The sequence below is a fragment of the Mastigoproctus giganteus genome, chromosome 8 (genome assembly GCF_048544385.1).
Source record: "Mastigoproctus giganteus isolate SK-2022 chromosome 8, ASM4854438v1, whole genome shotgun sequence".
In the NCBI taxonomy this organism is placed as follows: domain Eukaryota; kingdom Metazoa; phylum Arthropoda; class Arachnida; order Uropygi; family Thelyphonidae; genus Mastigoproctus; species Mastigoproctus giganteus.
The window spans coordinates 75548451-75567980 of NC_143582.1; the positions used below are offsets into that span (position 1 = coordinate 75548451).

At 37.9% G+C, this 19530-nt stretch overlaps 1 protein-coding gene across 1 annotated transcript in view; it reads right to left on the minus strand.

The window, feature by feature from the left end:
* The window catches only part of LOC150081645 (uncharacterized), a 981095-nt gene that overhangs the window by 618428 nt on the left and 343137 nt on the right, over positions 1–19530 (minus strand). The window contains exon 20 of the mRNA XM_090380575.1: positions 4754–4945. Within this exon, the coding sequence (XP_090236701.1) occupies positions 4754–4945 (192 nt within the window). The remainder of the gene's footprint in view (positions 1–4753; positions 4946–19530) is intronic.

Consider the following 19530-nt stretch of genomic DNA (forward strand, 5'->3'; position numbering starts at 1 on the left):
TTCTTAGCATCAAGATTCGTCAAAATTCTTCTGACATCCTTTTGATGGAAGACCACAGGGAGCATTGAATGGAGCTTGTTGGGAATGGTGGGCCGTGTTTTACCAAGATCATTAATACATGAGATGGAAGAAAAATGAGATGCTAGCAGTTCAGCTTTATCCTTGGCTGAAGTGACAACAGAACCATCTGGTTTGGACAGAGGTGGGAGCAGAGATGAGCAAAAGTTGCAGCCAATAGCTTTGGCAAGAGACCATGCTCAGCTACCATTAGGGCAAGAAGTAAGTTTTCTACTCTTAGCCTGTTCAAACTTTAGTTTGGATTGATTAATAACTGCTTTACAATTGTTGCGAGCTTTGGTGTAGGCAGAAAATGAAACTGGAGAATTAGAAACAAGCCAATTACAATATGCAACTTAGCACATTTATTGGAAAACCAAGGTTTAGATAAAGGACGAGATTTTAAAGTGGAGTGTGGGATAAAGGATTCCATTCCTGCAAGAATAATTTCACTAACACGATCTGAGAAAACGTTGATATCAGAAGTTTTGAAACAGTAATCCGACCAAGGAAAAAAAGAAAAGAAGTCTCGCAGGTCATCCCATTTTGCATACTTGTAATGCCAAACAACATGAGGTTGGGAATAGCCATGAGATAAAGGTTCCACTGGAGAAGAGACAATCACCAAGTTGTGATCTGAAGTGCCTAAAGGACCTCTCACTTCGACCGTGTACTTAGAAGGGTTGTTTGTGAGAAAAAGATCAAGCGTATTGGCTGTATAATTAGGATTGTCCGGTATTCTTGTAGGTAAATGAACACTCTGTGCGAGGTCATTAGTAATTGCAAAGGCCTCAGCATCTCGACCAACTGGGTCGGTGTGACTAGAAAATGGAAGCCAGATGGAGTTGTGAACATTAAAATCACCAAGGAAAATTACCTTTAGGAAATTTGGACTGTAGAAAGTCAAGTTGCAAAGAGAGGAAGCAAAAAGCTCCAAGTGATTATTGGAATTGGGAGAACAGTAGAGACAACAGATGAATTTGACACAATGAGGTAGAGAGATTTTAAGCCAGAGAAGATCAAAGAGAGGAGATTCCAAATTGCCAAGTCTCTGGCAGGTAATATCGGAACGGACATATGCACAAGTACCACCTTTGAGGCGAAAGGAATCATACAGCAAATAATTTGGGCATCTGAGATGAGCAGTAGTTGAATCAACTGATAACTGAGATTCTGTCAGAAAAAGTACATGGGGTTTTGCAGACTGCAAGTGGAAATGGACATCGTTGAGATTAGAATTGAGACCATGAATATTTGTGAAATGAATTAGGAAGTGCTTGGGAGGTTTAGATCTTTTCACAGATAAGCTTGCTCTATTAGTTTAACAATTCATGGTGTATTCCACAGTAAGAAAAAGTGGGTGGGACATGCTGTATGAAATAATGAAATTTTGGATATGGCGTACACGTGGTAAGAATATTCCCAGATCCTTGACATAACGTGGCCTCGACAATGCTCCCCGCATACACACTACTCGGATTCCCTTCAGTACTATCTGGCAGAGTAGAGGTAGCATTATTATACACTAGCTGATCCGGAAGCCTCCTAGAGAATTACCAATAGGTTCGGTCCGGTATTGGATCTTGCCAAGACGTTCATCATAACCTCAAAAGTCATCAATCATACTGATCATAGTATCCAATCAAATTGGTCAGACAAGACCTCCCGTTAACAAATCCTGCTGTGTCTTAACTATTACTGCAGTCTTGTCTAGATGATCCTGCACTGCTTCATTAACCAGTGATTCCATTATTTTCCCTAGAACACAAGTTAAACTAATAAGTCTACAGTTGTGTCACCTTTTGAACCCTCTTTGCAAATTGCTGATACATTTGCACACCTCCAGTCCATGGGGACCTCCCTTTAGTCCAAGGAAGCTCTCATAATTATGGCTAAGAGTTTGCTTACTTCCTTTGACATCTCCTTTAATATAACTGGATAGATCCCATCCATCCTAGGTGCCTTTCTTATGTTTAACTTCCACAATTTCTCCTCCACTTTACACTCAGTTATTACAAAATCACTTAGAGTTTGTTAGAGTCTAACAAAATCTGTTAGAGTTTAATAAACGTCTAGCACTCCCCTCATTGAATAACTCCTCATGTGTGAATGTAGAGGCAAAATATTCATTCAGTTTATCAGCTACCTGAGCATGATCATCCATAGTCAACCCATCTATGTTAGGTGGTCCAATCTGATTCATCCCTTTCCTTCTAGAGTTTATGTAAGTAAAGTATATATATGCTCTTTCATTGCTTAGATAATCAAATTGGCCACCTATATTGTCCATTTGTAGCCAAACACATGGATATACTATGGATTCCAGGGATGATGCCCTGGAATCCATAGTCAAGGGGTGATGCCTGTACAACACATCTTAATATTTCGTGATTGTATTGGAAAGTCATAAATGACACCATGATAAATATCCACCAACCTTAATTTTATCTTGTCCTATAATGCACTGTACTACTGAAGAACTTGACATACACATTCAATTTCAGAAGAAATCTGAATATAGGTGAACGAAGACAACTTTGTTTATACAGTCGAGTCCGGTTATTTGGGACACATCGGGACTAGTGCATTTTGGCCCGATTAAGCAGCTACCCCAATTATCCGAAGTTTCACGTAAATAGTTAAAAATACAATGGACCCCCCGCTTTACAATTGGTTCACTGTACAATCAAATCATGTTACAATGGAGTCACCGTAGTAGAGTACCATTCACTACGATGTGTAGTAAGCGCCGGTCGTTGTGATCACGTTTGTGAATTGAATTTTAATTTTTGTTATTTCAGCGATTCTAATTAGCGAAAATAGGAGGAATGTTATCCATAGGCTATAAAAGAAAAGATATATTAAACACAAATTTAACTTTATTACCTTACCAATTAAAATATTAAATGACACATGATGATCGGAATAATTAATACATACCGTAATATGTACATACTAACTAGTATTTCTGTTCACTGACATTTTTGAGTGGGGGTTAAAATTTAAAACAGTAAAAAGATAAGCAATCAATAACAAAGAACACAGCACACACAAATTGCAAGTAACATGATATGCGCAAGTGAGAACGGAGTTACAAAGTTACAAGAGAAAATTCTGAAAATTAATTTTTTTATATGATTGAAGATTCCATGGAAGTGTAAACATTTTTCACCATAATAACCCACAGAATTCCAGCTGGCGGTATTATCGTAAATTCAGTCTACTGCCCAGATTAAACGGTATGTGTCCCAATTAAGCAAAGTAAACCCTGGCTATTTTCTCAATTGGGTTCTGTTTTTCAAGATTTGTCCGAAATAAATGGCTGCCCCAATTAACCAGTGGCCCAAATAACCGGAATCCACTGTATTATATCCAGTCCAGTCAAGTTCAGTCCTATCTTTGTGAAAAACAGACAGTTTATAGGTAGCAAATCCTACAAAAGAGACAACTGGTCTTATCAGATGATGAATGCCTTACTTATGAACATATTTCTTCTTCACAGGATCTTCCACCTATAAAATTCCACGTTTTATCAAGGATAATTTTACTCGTTCTGGATTAAGACACCTTTTACAGTTCACAGCAGCCAGGAATTTGTAGTGTTTCTCCATGAAAAACTTTTTGAAATCATGGAATCATGGTATCTTTTGATATTGGATCTACTAAGCACCTCATCTGTTTCTGATTTATCATGCAGCAGAATGTATACATCAGATTCCTTGGCAGAATAATACATTGTATAGGAAACCTAAATTAAGTGTGTAAGGTATTTGTCAGATGTTCAGTTATGTCATTCAGGCATTACACTTTATAGCAAGATGTGATATTTAGGAAAATCTGTAACAGAACTATGGGTTGACAAATAGAAAGATGGCTAATTTTCATTGACAAATTAAAGGTACGTATATTCAGCTACCCCTTCCAGTCAGGAAACACTACCCTTATGTTATTTTAATGGTTTAATCTGGGAGTAATCAAAGTGAACAGTACCCTGCTAAGCTCTGTCAATGTGATGTAGCAAATCAAGGAACAGTAGGCACAATTAAGACCTCCTCTTATATTTTATTACAAAATGTAAATAATACCATGTGGAATTCTTTGATATCTCCTTTAATATAACTGGATAGATCCCATCCATCCTAGGTGCCTTTCTTATGTTTAACTTCCACAACCTTTAGTCAGCTCTTTGGCTTAGGAAGGAAAACATCATTTATGTAAAATTGTGCATTTTAAAAACCTAACTTTATCAGCATGTATCCATATAACTGGGCTATGAACTCTGCTGACAGAAAGACAGTCAATGTATTAGTTACAAAAACTAATTCTTGAAAAAATTTACAACTAATACAACTAAACAGAAATCTTTTTCAATATTTCTTCGCCATGAACTATGTTTGTAAAATATTCTCATTTTAATTTAACTTTTTTTTTTTTGTTATTGTTGTTCGTGTTACATGCTTAGTGTTTACTTTACAATTATGAATGACTACAAGATAGTTTTGGGATTAAAATCTCAATTTATGCTCAGTTTATACTATTTAACACAAATTCCAAGACATATGAACAGCATCTACTGTAATGTTCAGAAAGGGTATGCAGAAGAAAATCATCTTTTGCAAAAACTCTAAGCAAGTAACATCTAAAGTATATGAAAAAATCCAAATAGAGGTAACAAAGTCATAAGAGTAGTACTTACGCACACAAGTTTTATTTAACCTGTATACATCCCCATCTTTGAGGCCTGTTTCACTTGGCGAAATTGAAAACTCATTAGTACCATTGCTTGTAAAAAGTTCAAATCCAACATTACATAGACAGTTAAAGCTACCTGGATTATTAATGCAACGCTGATCACAGCCACCATTTCTCTTGAGGCACTCATTAATATCTATTGAAGAATGCAAATTTAAAATATTAAACTATTTACTCTTATATCATATATAACAATTATCACAAATATGTGCACCACACTCAAATTTTAAAACAAATGTTTAAATAAACAAATGACAATACAAATGAAACACTGCACAGAACTTTTCAGTAGAAGTAACAAGTATACTGCATATCACTGACATACATCAAGAACATATTATTACTAGAATACCTGTGGCGAATACTTTGCCAAAACTGTTTCAAAGAAGAAGTAAAGATTAAAATAACAGTAATTACAAAAACCTTTTTGGCTCCTTTGCTACTAGCTAAAGTGGGACAGACCCAGGTAAAAATGCAGTTTGATAATTTTTTATACATATGACTATATCATCCTTTAAAAAATTACAATTATTGCACAAAAATTATCTGGACCCAGAAACTACTATGTACAGTTGTCCATGAGTAAAAACATCAAGTTGAAAATCTGACCCTATGCTTTGCTGATTGTGATGGCAAAAGCTAAGAAACTGCCTTCTCTTCAAAGTACAGCAGACTCTCGATTTACCAGATTAACCAGGACAGTTCAAGACTCCAGATTTAAAAAAAAAAAAAATCAACCAGAAATCATAAGTCTTAATTACTAGAATAAAGTATAAACAGATGTTTTGCAAGTCATAAATAAGAGACAAAAAGCGGCGTTATAAGTCGTCATTAGGAGGTCATTGTGCCTATTATCTTGCAACCCCCCCACTGTCTTCACACCTGACACTAAAAAAAAAAAAAAAAGAGAGAGAGAGAGAAGGAATGTTTAGTTTGTTTTAGTGCATTGCATCGATTCTTGTGTTCCGTTTCACCGCAAAAAGACTAATTTTGTTTCGTTATTTATGTCAGGGATGTCAAAAATTTTTTTTATAGTAAATATTTTTTTTGTCTAGAAATAGCGAAAATGATGGGTAAATGCAAAAGCTTTGCGCTTTCAATTAAACAAAAACTTGAAATTATTCAAAAGTTTAAAAATGGTGCATCCGTGAAATCTTTAGTGAACCATTGTAATGTTGGTGACCATACCATATGCGACATTGTAAAAAATAAATGGAAGCTATTCAATTTAAAATCGACATCGTAAAAAATAAAGGGAAGCATCGAATTGGACATGCGAGTAGTGCATAGTAAGTTTTTTCGTTTTTTATCTATCACCATACTTTTTACGTAGGTTGCTGAACATTTTTCGATACAGTAAGTCCCCGACTTACACAACTTGGGACTTATGTAAATTTTTTTTCACCTACTTTTTTTTTTTTTTTTTTTCCGGATTGTAAAATTTTAAACAAACAAAAAAAAAGTAATAAGCAATCAATAACGATGATCACAGCATGCACAAATTGCATAAGTGAGACACGGAGTAATAAGCAAAAAAATAGGAAAAAAGAGATGATCCTCATAATTTATTTATGTTTTTTTTTTATGACTGGAGATTCAGTAAGTGGACACACATTTCACATAATAACGTAAAAACCCACAGAATTCCAGCTATTGGTATTATTGCAAATGCAATAAGATAGAGTTTACTACCCGTTTATATTTAGATGCACTAACAGAAAAGCCCAATAAACCGGAAAGTGCAAATTGTTTTTATTATTTTATGGTAGTGACCTATGGTAGTGATCTAGCTGCTCTTCTCTGCATGTGTTACAAGAGACCCACATTAGCAAAAGCACATAATGCAAGAAAGCAAGCTTATATAACCCTTATTTCACCCATCCACTCGCTCCAAATGTTTGTAAAGTTCTGTCTTGAATCTATTTAAGCTATCAACTTCTACAACGACAGATGGCAGTTTGTTCCAGCAATCAACCACCCACTGGCTAAAGGCAAACCTCTGCACATTTATCCTAAAACTGTCTTTCCTCAATTTGAATTTATGCCCTCTCAGGCGATTATTCTGAGCAAGAGGAAGAATCCCATCACCGCTGAGCATGCTCAAAACATTCAAAGCTTTATACACCTCAATCAGATCAACTAGTCTCCAAACACTATGATTTGCAAAATACTTAAGCCTTTCTTCATAAGTGCAACCCTTTGTTCCATTCACTAATCTTGTTGCCCTTCTCTGTACTCATTCCAACAGCTCCATATCCTTATTAAAATGAGGCCTCCAGACCTGTATATAGTACTCAAGGTGTGGCCTGACCATTGCCTTATAGAAGGGGATAATCACCTCCTTATCCCTGCTAGAAAAATTCCTGTATATCATTGACAAGATGCTATGAGCTAATCTTGCAGACAGTCGGCTCTGCTCAGAAAACTTCATATCTGCTTGCATAGATCCAAATCCTTTCTAAGATCCAAATATATGATATCAAAGTTATTCTTTGCATCCAGTATCTTTGTGACTACATTATAGTATCCAATCAAATTGGTCAGACAAGACTTCCCCTTAGCAAACCCATGCTGTGTCCGAGCTATAACTGAAGTCTTGTCTAGATGATCCTGCAATGCTTCTTTAACCAGTGCCTCCATTAATTTCCCTGGAACAGAAGTTACCCCAGGTCCTTTTCATTCTCTACCACTGTATCAACTGTGTAGTACTACACAGTTGATACGTTACTCTGGGGCTACTGCTTCCCATACGTAGTACTTTACATTTGTCAACATTAAACTTCCTTTGCCACCTCTCAGCCCCTCTGCTCAACTTTTCTAGATCCAGTTGCAGCAGCGTACTGTCATTAGTGTCCTTAACAACCCAGCCAACATTTGTATCATTTTCAAACTTGGACATTAAGCCTGATATACCATCAACAATGTCATTTATAAATACAGAAAACAACAATGGACCCAACACTGAACCCTGAGGGACTCCACTAATAACATTAGTCCACAAAGAGCAGTGTCCATTGTTTACCACTCTCTGTCTTTTCCCACTCAACCATCCCTTTAACCATAGCAGCAATTTGCCGCCAATGCCACACTGCTCCAATTTGTGCAGAAGTCTTCCATCTGCAATAGTATCAAAGGCCTTTCTAAGATCCAAATATATGATATCAAAGTTATTCTTTGCATCCAGTATCTTTGTGACTACATCATAGTATCCAATCAAATTGGTCAGACAAGACTTCCCCTTAACAAACCCATGCTGTGTCCGAGCTAAACTGAAGTCTTGTCTAGATGATCCTGCAATGCTTCTTTAACCAGTGCCTCCATTAATTTCCCTGGAACAGAAGTTAAACTAATAGGTCTGTAATTACCTGTCTCCCCCTTTGATCCTCCTTTGTGGATTGGGGTCACATTTGCACATCTACAGTCCATGGGTACCTCCTCTGAGTCCAGGGAAGCTCTCATAATTATGGATAAGGGTTTGCTTACTTCCTTTGCTGCCACTTTAATATAACTGGATAGATTCCATCCACCCCAGGTGCCTTTCTTAGAATGTTTTATGTTTCTTAAAATGAGAAATAACTTTCTTAGAATGTGACATGTTTCTTAAAATGAGGTTTCCAGACCTATAAGTGGTACTCAAGATCTAACCAGTGCCTTATAAATTGAGATAATCACCTTCTTGTCCTTGATAGCAAAGTTCTCTATGTCACAATATAACCTCATGAGCTGCTCTAGAAGCCTGTCTGAATTGCTCAGAGAACTTCATATCTGACTGCACAATAACCCCCAGGTTTTCTTCATATTTCACTACCTTGAGTGCCATACCATACAGTTTGTATTGTAATAACATATACTGCTGGGATTATTGCTGCCCATACACAGTACCTTGTATTTACCAATGTTAAACCTCATTTGTTACTTCTTAGCCCATCTGTTAATTTTTTTATAGTTCTTGCTACAGTAGTATTCCTTGATCCCGATCATTAACTGTTCTGCAATTTTTCTATCATCAGCACACTTAGACAATAAGCTTGATATGCCTTTATCAATCTCATTAATAAATAATGTAAAAAAGTAACTGTCCCAACACCGAACCCTAAGAGACTCCACAAATAACATTATTCCAAGAAGAGGAAGGTTCGTTTATAACTGCCCCTCTGTCTTCTGCACTCGATCATCCCTTCACCCATAACAGTAGCTTGCTCCTAATGCCCCATTGCTCCAATTTTCACATGCAGCAGTATCCAAAAGTTTTAATAAAATTTAAAAACACTGCTTGACAAAATTAACCAAACATCTAAAAAACATGGTGTAATTTGTGCATCTTGTGATGAAGCAGAACAAAATTTGGTATGGTGGTGTACCATAGAATAATGATGAAATGAGGAGATAGTGAGAAACTTTGGAAAGGTATAAGAGACATTTATAGGGGTTTTATAAGAAATACCAAAAAGATCATATTACAGAAATCGATACACAATGCTCGAAAATATGGTCATATGACATCATTATGGCAAATGGTCCCCTACAATGGCTAAACAGGCATGATAGTGGTGAAAATGTTTGATATAAGGGTGTCTATAGGATTCTATAGCAACAAATCCCATTCTTCCACTAGTGCAGACCTTAGCTCTGATTACACAGCTCATTACATGCTGAAAGCCAACTCCTTGGTCACTAAGTGACCAAGGAGTTGGCTCTTGGCATGTAATGCAATGCCCAAATGTGTCCCACACATGTTCAATCAGATTTAAATCTGATGATCGTGCTGGCCACAGCAGTTGTTGGTATCTTCAATTTCAAGATGTTCCTCCACCACTTGAGCTCTATGTGCAGTGGCGTTGTTGTGCATGAAAATAAAATCTGAGCCAACCACACCCCTATAAAGTTGCACATAGGATTCAAGGATCTGTTCTCTGTATGTCTGTGCAGTTACAGTGCCTCTATCAAAAACATGAACAGGGGTGCAGCCAATGATCTTTATTCTGCCCCACACAAGAACATTGCCTCCCCCATAAGTATCTCTTTCTATGATGTTGGAGGGATGGTACCACATTCCTCATTTCCAAATGAAATAACATCTAGAATCTGTTTCTAGGCTAATGGGACTCATCAGAGAATGAACTGTACTCCCATTTGACAGGGCTCCAAGTCACATGTTCATGACATCAGTGGTGGTGGTGGCTCTGTGGTGGTTTGGGGTTAATGGGATGCAGACCACTAGCTTCCTAGTGTCAACTTGATTTGAGCCTTCGGCTAAGGTAAAGAAAGCCTGCACGAGAAGCATGCAAAAGTTCGATGAAATTTACTGGTAAAAGTACTTTGCTGTAACAGCATTTGTATTGTTGCTCACTCGATAAACAGATGATTGGTGTTATCGGTCTGGAGTAGAAGTTCAATCCCACGGGAGATTGAAGCCTTCCCGAAGTGGAGGGGGTAACCTGACCTTTTTTCTTTAGAATCACTGATGGACTAGTGGATAAATTGTTTATTAAGAAAAAAAAAAGCCAAAGAAAACCCACACAAGAAACACAGAAAACTTTGAAAAAGTTTACCAGTGAAACCACATTACGAACATTTTTTACAACTCCAGAACTTCCAATATGACTCTGTTCGTGATTCAATTAGTTAATTCAATTAGTGATTCTAAAGAAAAAAGGTCAGGTTGCACTACCCCCCCTCCATTTCGAGAGGGTTTCAAGCTCCCATGGGATTCAACTTCTACTCCAGACCGATAACACCTACCATCTGTTTACCAAGTGAGCAACAATACAAATGCCATTATGGCAAAGTACTTTTACCGGTAAATTTCACTGAACTTTTGCATGCTTCTCGTGCAGGCTTTCTTTACCTTAGCCAAGCCTTCTTAACACACAGTCTGGTTGGAAATGTTTTCACCTGGCCACAGCAACCTTAAGAGACAATTGATGACAGGATAAGGTTCCGCCTCGATGTTAGAGCCAGATAGCAATGTGCTCTGGTTGATGTAGCCCTCGGGCAACCTAGGCCAGCTCTTTCTGTAATGGTTTCTGCCACCTGAAACTGCTTCCATAGTGCCAAGATGACACTGCATCACGAATTAAGCTAAAGTGCCACCTCTGCATGTGACTGCCCAGCTTCAAGTTGTCCAACGACTGGCCAAATCAAAGAATCATCTAAACAATGATGATTTGCTATCATGAGTACTGTATATGTGGCTATCCTACTGAACAAGCTAAAAAAATAGGAATTAAGTGGTTTTGTCACAACTTGTGTTTTTATAGGCACGAATAATTTGCTTAATATGTGGCTCTGTAAAGTGGTAGATCGATTTCTATAGGATACTCAGAATTTGCATGCCAGGATGTCTATTAGATCAAACATTTGCCTTCAACAACACTGTTCACAAAAAAATACTCGAGAAAAACATTTTGTTCTGTTAATTTTGTCAGTCAATGTATATGATATCAAAATTACTGTTTTCATCCAGTTCCTTTGTTACTGCATCATAGTAGCTAACCAGATTAATCAGACAGGATCTCCCTAACAAACTCAGACTGTGATTTTGGTATAATTCCATTCCTGTAAGATATTCTTGAAATAGCCCTTTAACCACTGACTCCATTAATTTCCTGGAACATGTCATTTATTGAGCTGTTATTTTTTTTTTTTTTTATAAAATTACATAAATGACCCTTTGAATCCCCTTTGTTAACAGGAGAGACATTTGCACATCTCCAATGTATAGAAACCTAGGGCCCTGAATCCAAGGATGCACTTGTAAGTATGGCCCATGGTTTACTTAACTCTTTTGCTACTTCTTTTAATATAGCTGGATAGAGTATCAATGTAAAATATTTACTTAGTTTGTCTGAAACCTGAATAGGACCACCATTATGCCTTTCATATCTAGTAGACCAAAATTGTTCATCCCTTTCCTTCTAGTGTTAACATAAGCAAAGAACTTTTCAATAATTTTCTTTTCATTCTTAGCCCAGGACTTCTCATAATCTGCCTTAGCTTTCCTAACCCCATTAGTGATCTGATTTCTAACTGCATTCCCTGCTACGTTATAAACAACCCACACATTTTTCTTCTCAGTTACTAGACTTGTCAGTTCATCCAACAGCCATCTAAAACTTGAACTATATCTTTTTGTTGATATAAAAAGCTTAGTAGCTTCTATAATTACTTCCTTGAATGTAGACCCCATTTAGAATTTTTAGCTGGTGATGCTGTTAATTGGTCCCACTGAATAGAATTTCAAAATTGTCTAAGACCACTAGTCACCTTTACAAAAGCAAACTCCCTTCCTTTTGCCCTGACAATATTTATATCTTTGAGTAGATCCCATCAATATATTACGATCACTGCCATCTAGTGGTTCCTTCATCTGGATATACTTAATGCAATATTCTTTATGCATGAAGAGTCATTGCTGATAATCAGAACTGCTTTGTCTGTTGCTACTCTAACATCAGCATGTTCGGGAGGCAACTAGAGGGAGTAATACTCTTGATTTGATTATCAGCAGTGATTCTTCATGCATTAAGAATCTGCAGATAAATGAACCACTAGGTGGCAGTGATCACAGTGTGCTGAAGTGGGATTTACTCAAAGAGGTAACTACCATTAGGGGTAAAGGGAAGGGTTATTGCTTCCGTAAAGGCGACTACAATGGACTGAGACAGTATTTAAATTCTATACAGTGGGACCAACTGATGATGTTACCAACAGCAAATTCAAAATGGGAAGCATTCAAAGAACTTATCTTGGAAGCTACTAGGCTTTACGGCCGACCGGGCTAGCCGAGTGGGTAAAGTACCTGCCCAGCAACCCAAAGGTCGCGGGTTCGATTCCCGCCTCGGGCTTGGATCAAAGTACTGCAAAAACCTTGGGAGGTGCAATATGGCCACAGAAGCCGATGCGCCAACAACTACCAAATCAAAAAAAAAAAACTAGGCTTTACTACCAACTAAGAAATATTGTTCAAGGTTTAGGCCAAAATGGATGTCAGATGAACTAATGAGGCATATGGCAGAGAAGAAAAATGCATGGGATACTTACAAATTAACACATGACACAGAAGCCTATGATAGATACAAGTTGATATGCAACCAAGTTACAAAGGAGGTTAGGCAGGCGAAGGCAGATTACGAGAAATCCTTGGTAAGGGATGCAAAGAAAAACAGCAAAGAGTTCTTTACTTATGTAAACTCTAGAAGGAAGGGGATGAATCAGATTGGTCCACTTGATATTGATGGGTCAACTGTTGATGATCCTGCTCAGGTAGCTAACAAACTAAATGAATATTTTGCATCGACATTCACACATGAGGAGTTATTCAGGGAGGGGAATGCCAGAGGTGTATTCAACTCTAGCAGTAAGCTACAGAATCTTGAAATAACTGGGAGTAAAGTGGAGGAGAAACTGTTGAAGATAAACACAAGAAAGGCACCCGGGGTGGATGGGATCTATCCAGTTATATTACAGGAGGCAGCAAAGGAAGTAAGCAAACCCTTAGCCATAATTATGAGAGCTTCCTTGGACTCAGGGGAGGTACCCATAGACTGGAAATGTGCAAATGTGACCCCAATTCACAAAGGAGGATCAAAGGCTGACACAAGTAATTATAGACCTGTGAACTTAACTTCTGTTCCAGGAAAATTAATGGAGGCACTGGTTAAAGAAGCACTGCAGGATCATTTAGACAAGACTTCAGTTATAGCTCGGACACAGCATGGTTTTGTTAAGGGGAAGTCTTGCCTGACCAATTTGATTGGATACTATGATGCAGTCACAAAAGAACTGGATGCAAGGAATAGCTTTGATATTATATACCAGGATCTTAGAAAGGCTTTTGATACTGTTGCACATGGAAGACTGCTACACAAATTGGAGCAGTGTGACATTGGAGGCAAATTGCTGCTATGGATAAAGGGGTGGTTGAGGGGGAGAAGACAGAGAGTGGTAATCAATGGACACTGCTCATCGGGGACTAATGTTATTAGTGGAGTCCCTCAGGGCTCAGTGTTGGGTCCATCATTGTTTTCTGTATTTATAAATGATATTGATGATGGTATATCAAGCTTAATGTCCAAGTTTGCAGACGATACAAAGGTTGGCAGGGTTGTCAAGGACACTACTGACACTATGCTGCTGCAACAGGATCTGGAAAGGTTGAGCAGATGGGCTGAGAGGTGGCAAATGAAGTTTAACATTGACAAATGTAAAGTACTACACATGGGAAACAGCAACCCCAGAGCAACGTATCAACTCTGTGGTACTACACTGACAGTGGTAGAGAATGAAAGGGACTTGGGGGTGGTTGTGCAGGCAGATATGAAGTTCTCTGAGCAGTGCAGACGGGCTGCAAGAGTAGCTCATGGAGTATTGTCAATGATATACAGGAATTATTCCAGCAGGGATAAGGAGGTGATTATTCCCTTGTATAAGGCAATGGTCAGGCCACACCTAGAGTACTGTATACAGGTCTGGAGGCCTCATTTCAAGAAGGATGTAGAGCTGCTGGAACGAGTACAGAGAAGGGCAACAAGATTAGTGAATGGAACAAAGGGGTGCTCTTACGAAGAAAGGCTTAAGTTTTGCAAATTACAGTGTCTGGAGACTAGGCACCAGCGAGGTGATCTGATAGAGGTGTATAAAGCCTTGAATGGTTTGAGCATGCTCAATGCTGATGGGATTCTTCCTCTAGCTCAGAATAATCACCTGAGAGAGCATAAATTCAAATTGAGGAAAGACAGATGTAGGATAGATGTGCGGAAATTTGCCTTTAGCCAGCGGGTGGTTGGTTGGTGGAACAGACTTCCACCCCTTGTCGTGGAGGTTGATAGCCTAAATAAGTTTAAGGCTCAGCTGGACAGGTATTTTGAACGAACAGAGGGGTGAAGTGGAAGTGGGTTTTTTTTTTTTTTTTTTTGGCTGATGCTACATAAGCTTGCTTTCTTGCATCAAATGCCTCTACTAATGCTAATGCTACTGTACAAAAGTCATCTAATAAATGCAGAAAAACTACTGTGTGTGTGTGGGTGGGTGGGTGGGTGTGAGAGAGAGAAGCAATTTCTTATATAGGCATTGAAATTTCTTATATAGGTCACAGTGACACAAACTAACACAGATATTTTTGGAGGGATAAACAACAACATTATACGTGCCACTAAATTAATATTTTGTTACCATTATTTTTATCTTTTGTGACTCTAAATTTATATCTTTGTTGACTTTGTGAGTTATGTAGTACTGAATAACTCAGAAAGTAAATAAAGTTACTTTTCCTCTAAATTCAGAATTTAAAAGAAAAAGAAAGATAAAAAAAAAATATGATATAAATTTTGATCAGAATTTCAGAAAGTTATACATCTTGAGGTAATCTGTAGCTTTTCATCGGTGGCAGACAATTATAAAATATAAAAATTAACACTCTGAAAGAAATTATGTGAATGGCCTGAGGCTATCTAACCAGAAGGAGATCCTCCCCCATCTTCCATTCTATGAGATGTGAGGAATGGGACCACAGTCCAGATTCAATATCCACTCCTCACCTCCTGGTTAACATTTTTAGAGGCAGCCATCTATATGGCCATTAATTAAACACGGTTAAGCTGGCAATATAAGACTAACTAACAAAATTCTAGAAATTATAGCCTGAATCCACACCATGAAAACAAACTGTAATGACAACTCATAGTAGCAACTGGGACATCACCCTAGTCAGTAAGTTCCTCAAGTGCTTGTCAAGAAACTAGCTGACAAGGTGCTTGTCGGAAAACATCGTGGCGGGATCCAATATTCCATACATTTCGAGGGTACAGCTCTAAAACTGTGTTCGCAGGCCGGATGCTAGTTAGTATAACGGACCAAACCTATTGGTAACTCTCTAGGAGGCTTCCAGATCAGCTAGTGAATAATCTTGCTACCTCTACTCTGCCAGATAGTGACTGGAGGGAGTCCGAGTAGTGTGTATGCGGAGGGCATTGTCGAGGCCACGTTATGTCAAGGATCTGGGTATATTCTTACCATGTGTACGCCATATCCAAAAATTTCATTACTTCATACAGCATGTCCCACCCACTTTTTCTTACTGTTGAATACACCATGAATTGTTAAACTAATAGAGCAAGCTTATCTGCAAAAAAGATCTAAACCTCCCAAGCACTTCCTAATTCATTTCACAAATATACGTGGTCTCAATTCTAATCTCAACGATGTCCATTTCCACTTGCAGTCTGCCAAACCCCATGTACTTTTTCTGACAGAATCTCAGTTATCGGTTGATTCAACTACTGCTCATCTCAGATGCCCAAATTATTTGCTGTATGATTCCTTTCGCCTCAAAGGTGGTACTTGTGCATATGTCCGTTCTGATATTCCCTGTCAGAGACTTGGAAATTTGGAATCTCCTCTCTTTGTTCTTCTCTGGCTTAAAATCTCTCAACCTCATTGTGTCAAATTCATCTGTTATCTCTACCGTTCTCCCAACTCCACATCACTTGGAGCTCTTTGACTTCCGTTCTCCCAACCGTTCTCCCAACTCCACATCACTTGGAGCTCTTTGACTTCCTATCTTTGCAACTTGACTTTATCCAGTCCAACTTTCCTAACAGTGAGGTAATTTTCCTTGGTGATTTTAATGTTCACAACTCCAGCTGGCTTCCGTTTTCTAGTCATACTGACCCAGTTGGTCGAGATGCTGAGGCTTTTGCAATTACTAATGACCTGGCACAGATTGTTCATTTACCTACAAGAATACCGGACAATCCTAATCATACAGCCAATACGCTTGATCTTTTTCTCACAAACAACCCTTCTAAGTACACGGTCGAAGTGAGAGGTCCTTTAAGCACTTCAGATCACAACTTGGTGATTGTCTCTTCTCCAATGGAACCTTTATCTCATGGCTATTCCCAACCTCATGTTGTTTGGCATTACAAGTATGCAAAATGGGATGACCTGCGAGACTTCTTTTCTGTTTTTTCCTTGGTCGGATTACTGTTTCAAAACTTCTGATGTCAACGTTTGCTCAGATCGTGTTAGTGAAATTATTCTTGCAGGAATGGAATCCTTTATCCCACACTCCACTTTAAAATCTTGTCCTTTATCTAAACCTTGGTTTTCCAATAAATGTGCTAAGGCTGTCCAAGAGAAGAATGTTGCATATTGCAATTGGCTTGTTTCTAATTCTCCAGTTTCATTTTCTGCCTACACCAAAGCTCGCAACAATTGTAAAGCAGTTATTAATCAATCCAAACTAGAGTTTGAACAGGCTAAGAGTAGAAAACTTGCTTCTTGCCCTAATGGTAGCTGAGCATGGTCCCTTGCCAAAGCTATTGGCTGCAACTTTTGCTCATCTCTGCTCCCACCTCTGTCCAAACCAGATGGTTCTGTTGTCACTTCAGCCAAGGATAAAGCTGACCTGCTAGCATCCCATTTTTCTTCGAGCTCATGTATTAATGATCTTGGTAAAACACCTCCCACCATTCCTAACATGCTCCATTCAATGCCTCCTGTGGTCTTCCGTCAAAAGGATATCAGAAGGATTTTGACGAATCTTGATGCTAAGAAAGCTCCAGGTCCCGATGGTATTTCTCCACTTGTTCTCAAAACCTGTGCTCCTGAACTTACTCCTATTCTTTGCCGCCTTTTTTCACTTTCTTATTCCAAAGGTGTTTTTTCTTCTGCTTGGAAATTTGCTCATATCCAGCCAGTTCCCAAAAAGGGTGACAAATCCCTCCCATCCAGTATCATCCGAATGCAATTACTTCTACTCTTTCTAAAGTAATGGAGAAATCAATTAACCGCCAACTCTTAAACTATCTAGAAACCTTCCATCTGATCAATGATCGCCAGTATGGACTCCATTAATCTTGATCCAATGGTGATATTCTGGCTTATTTTACCCATTTATGGACAAATTCAATGGAAAAGTTCAGTGAAACACAAGCAATTTCTCTTGACATCTGAAAGGTTTTTGATCGTGTTTAGCATAAATGTCTTCTAAACAAGCTTCCATCTTATGGTTTCTCAACTGTTTTATGTAATTGGTTATCCAGTTTTCTCTCTCTCTCTCTCTGACCACTCACTGAGGGTGATGGTAGATGGCTGTCTGTTTTCTAACTTCTCCACTAATGCTGGTTTCTCCCAAGGTTAAGTTCTTTTCCTCTTGTATATTAATGACTGGAAATCCTATCCATAGTTTTGCTGATGATAGCATATTGCATTCCACTTTCCATTTTGAGAAACTTTGCCCTTCTCAATCAGCTTCAACTTCTCGAATAACCACTACCAATTCCTTAAATGCCAATCTCCATGTAATTCTCCAGTGAGACAAAAACAACTTAGTTGATTTCAATCCTTCTAAAACTCAGTCTTGTCTTAAATCTCGCAAAAAAGGATTCTTTTGCTCCTATGCTTATCTTTGGTGACACTCTGATTTCTAGGCAAGATGATATATCTCTTTTGGGGGATTACCCTGACTTCTAATCTCTCTTGGCACAAGCACATTACATATATTGTTTCCTCTGCATCAAAAAAACTTGGTTTTTTCTTTCGCTCTCAGCTTTATTTTTCTTCAAAACAGCTGTTCACTCTGTACAAATCGCAAATCCACCCTACCATGGAATATTGTTCCCACATCTGGGGCGGTGCCCCCTAAACCTCTCTCAAGCTTCTAGATTCCATTCAGAAGAGGGCAGTTGGGTTAATTAATGACTCATCTCTAACAGAGTCTCTCCACTCTCTGTCTCATTGATGTACTGTTTCTGCATGCCTGTAGAAAAGGCATGCAGCCTTTTCTACAGATAGTTCCATGAGCACTGTTCTTCTGAATTGGCTTCTATAATTCCTTCTGTCTCTTTCAAAACAGTCTGATCACATGCCGCCACCAGCCAACATCCATTTACTATCCAAATTCAAACTCACAGAACCAACTTTTCATCTTCCTTGTTTATTCATTCAACTGCTGTTTTCTGGAACAACCTTCCTTCATACGTATTTCCTGAAAATTACAGTCTACAGAAGTTCAAGTCTAATGTCAACATATATCTTTTTTTGTATTCTCAACTTCCAATCCAAGCACAGTACTGAGTACTATAGGCTCTGATACCTCTTGTGTTTGGGGTTTTCATAAAAAAAAATTTAAAAAAATATATGAAATAAAATTCTGGTATATAGTGTTTTTGGAAAGGAATGTATGATAAAACTGCACTCAATGTCTTCTTGCCAAAATCTAATTCTGATTGAATCTGATTCTGAAATAATCAAAATCTGATTATTTTCTCACAGAACTTTCTAGCGGCGACAGACAAACTAAATGAATATAAATTTATTAAAATAAATAAATAATATCTACATAATATACTTAAACAGAGATAAAGTATAAAATTAAATAAAAGCATTAAAATACAATAAAATATGGATAAAATTAATAAAATATACATAGATTTTGCGATGAAGCGCCTCTTCATCAGCTTAGTTGGTGAATGGTGTATTGCAGTATATATATGTTGGTTACAACAGCAAAGGTCAGCTGAGCATGATCGTGCATCATGAGTCTGATGTCGGTAGAGCAGAATTATGTATATGTGATAATCGTATATTTTATGTAGATATTATTTATTTATTTTAATAAATTAATTTTAAGTCAGTTTGTTGGTCATCGCTAGAAAGTTTTGTGAGAATCTAATTCAAAAATTCTGAATTCTGATTCAAATCAAAATCTGATTATTT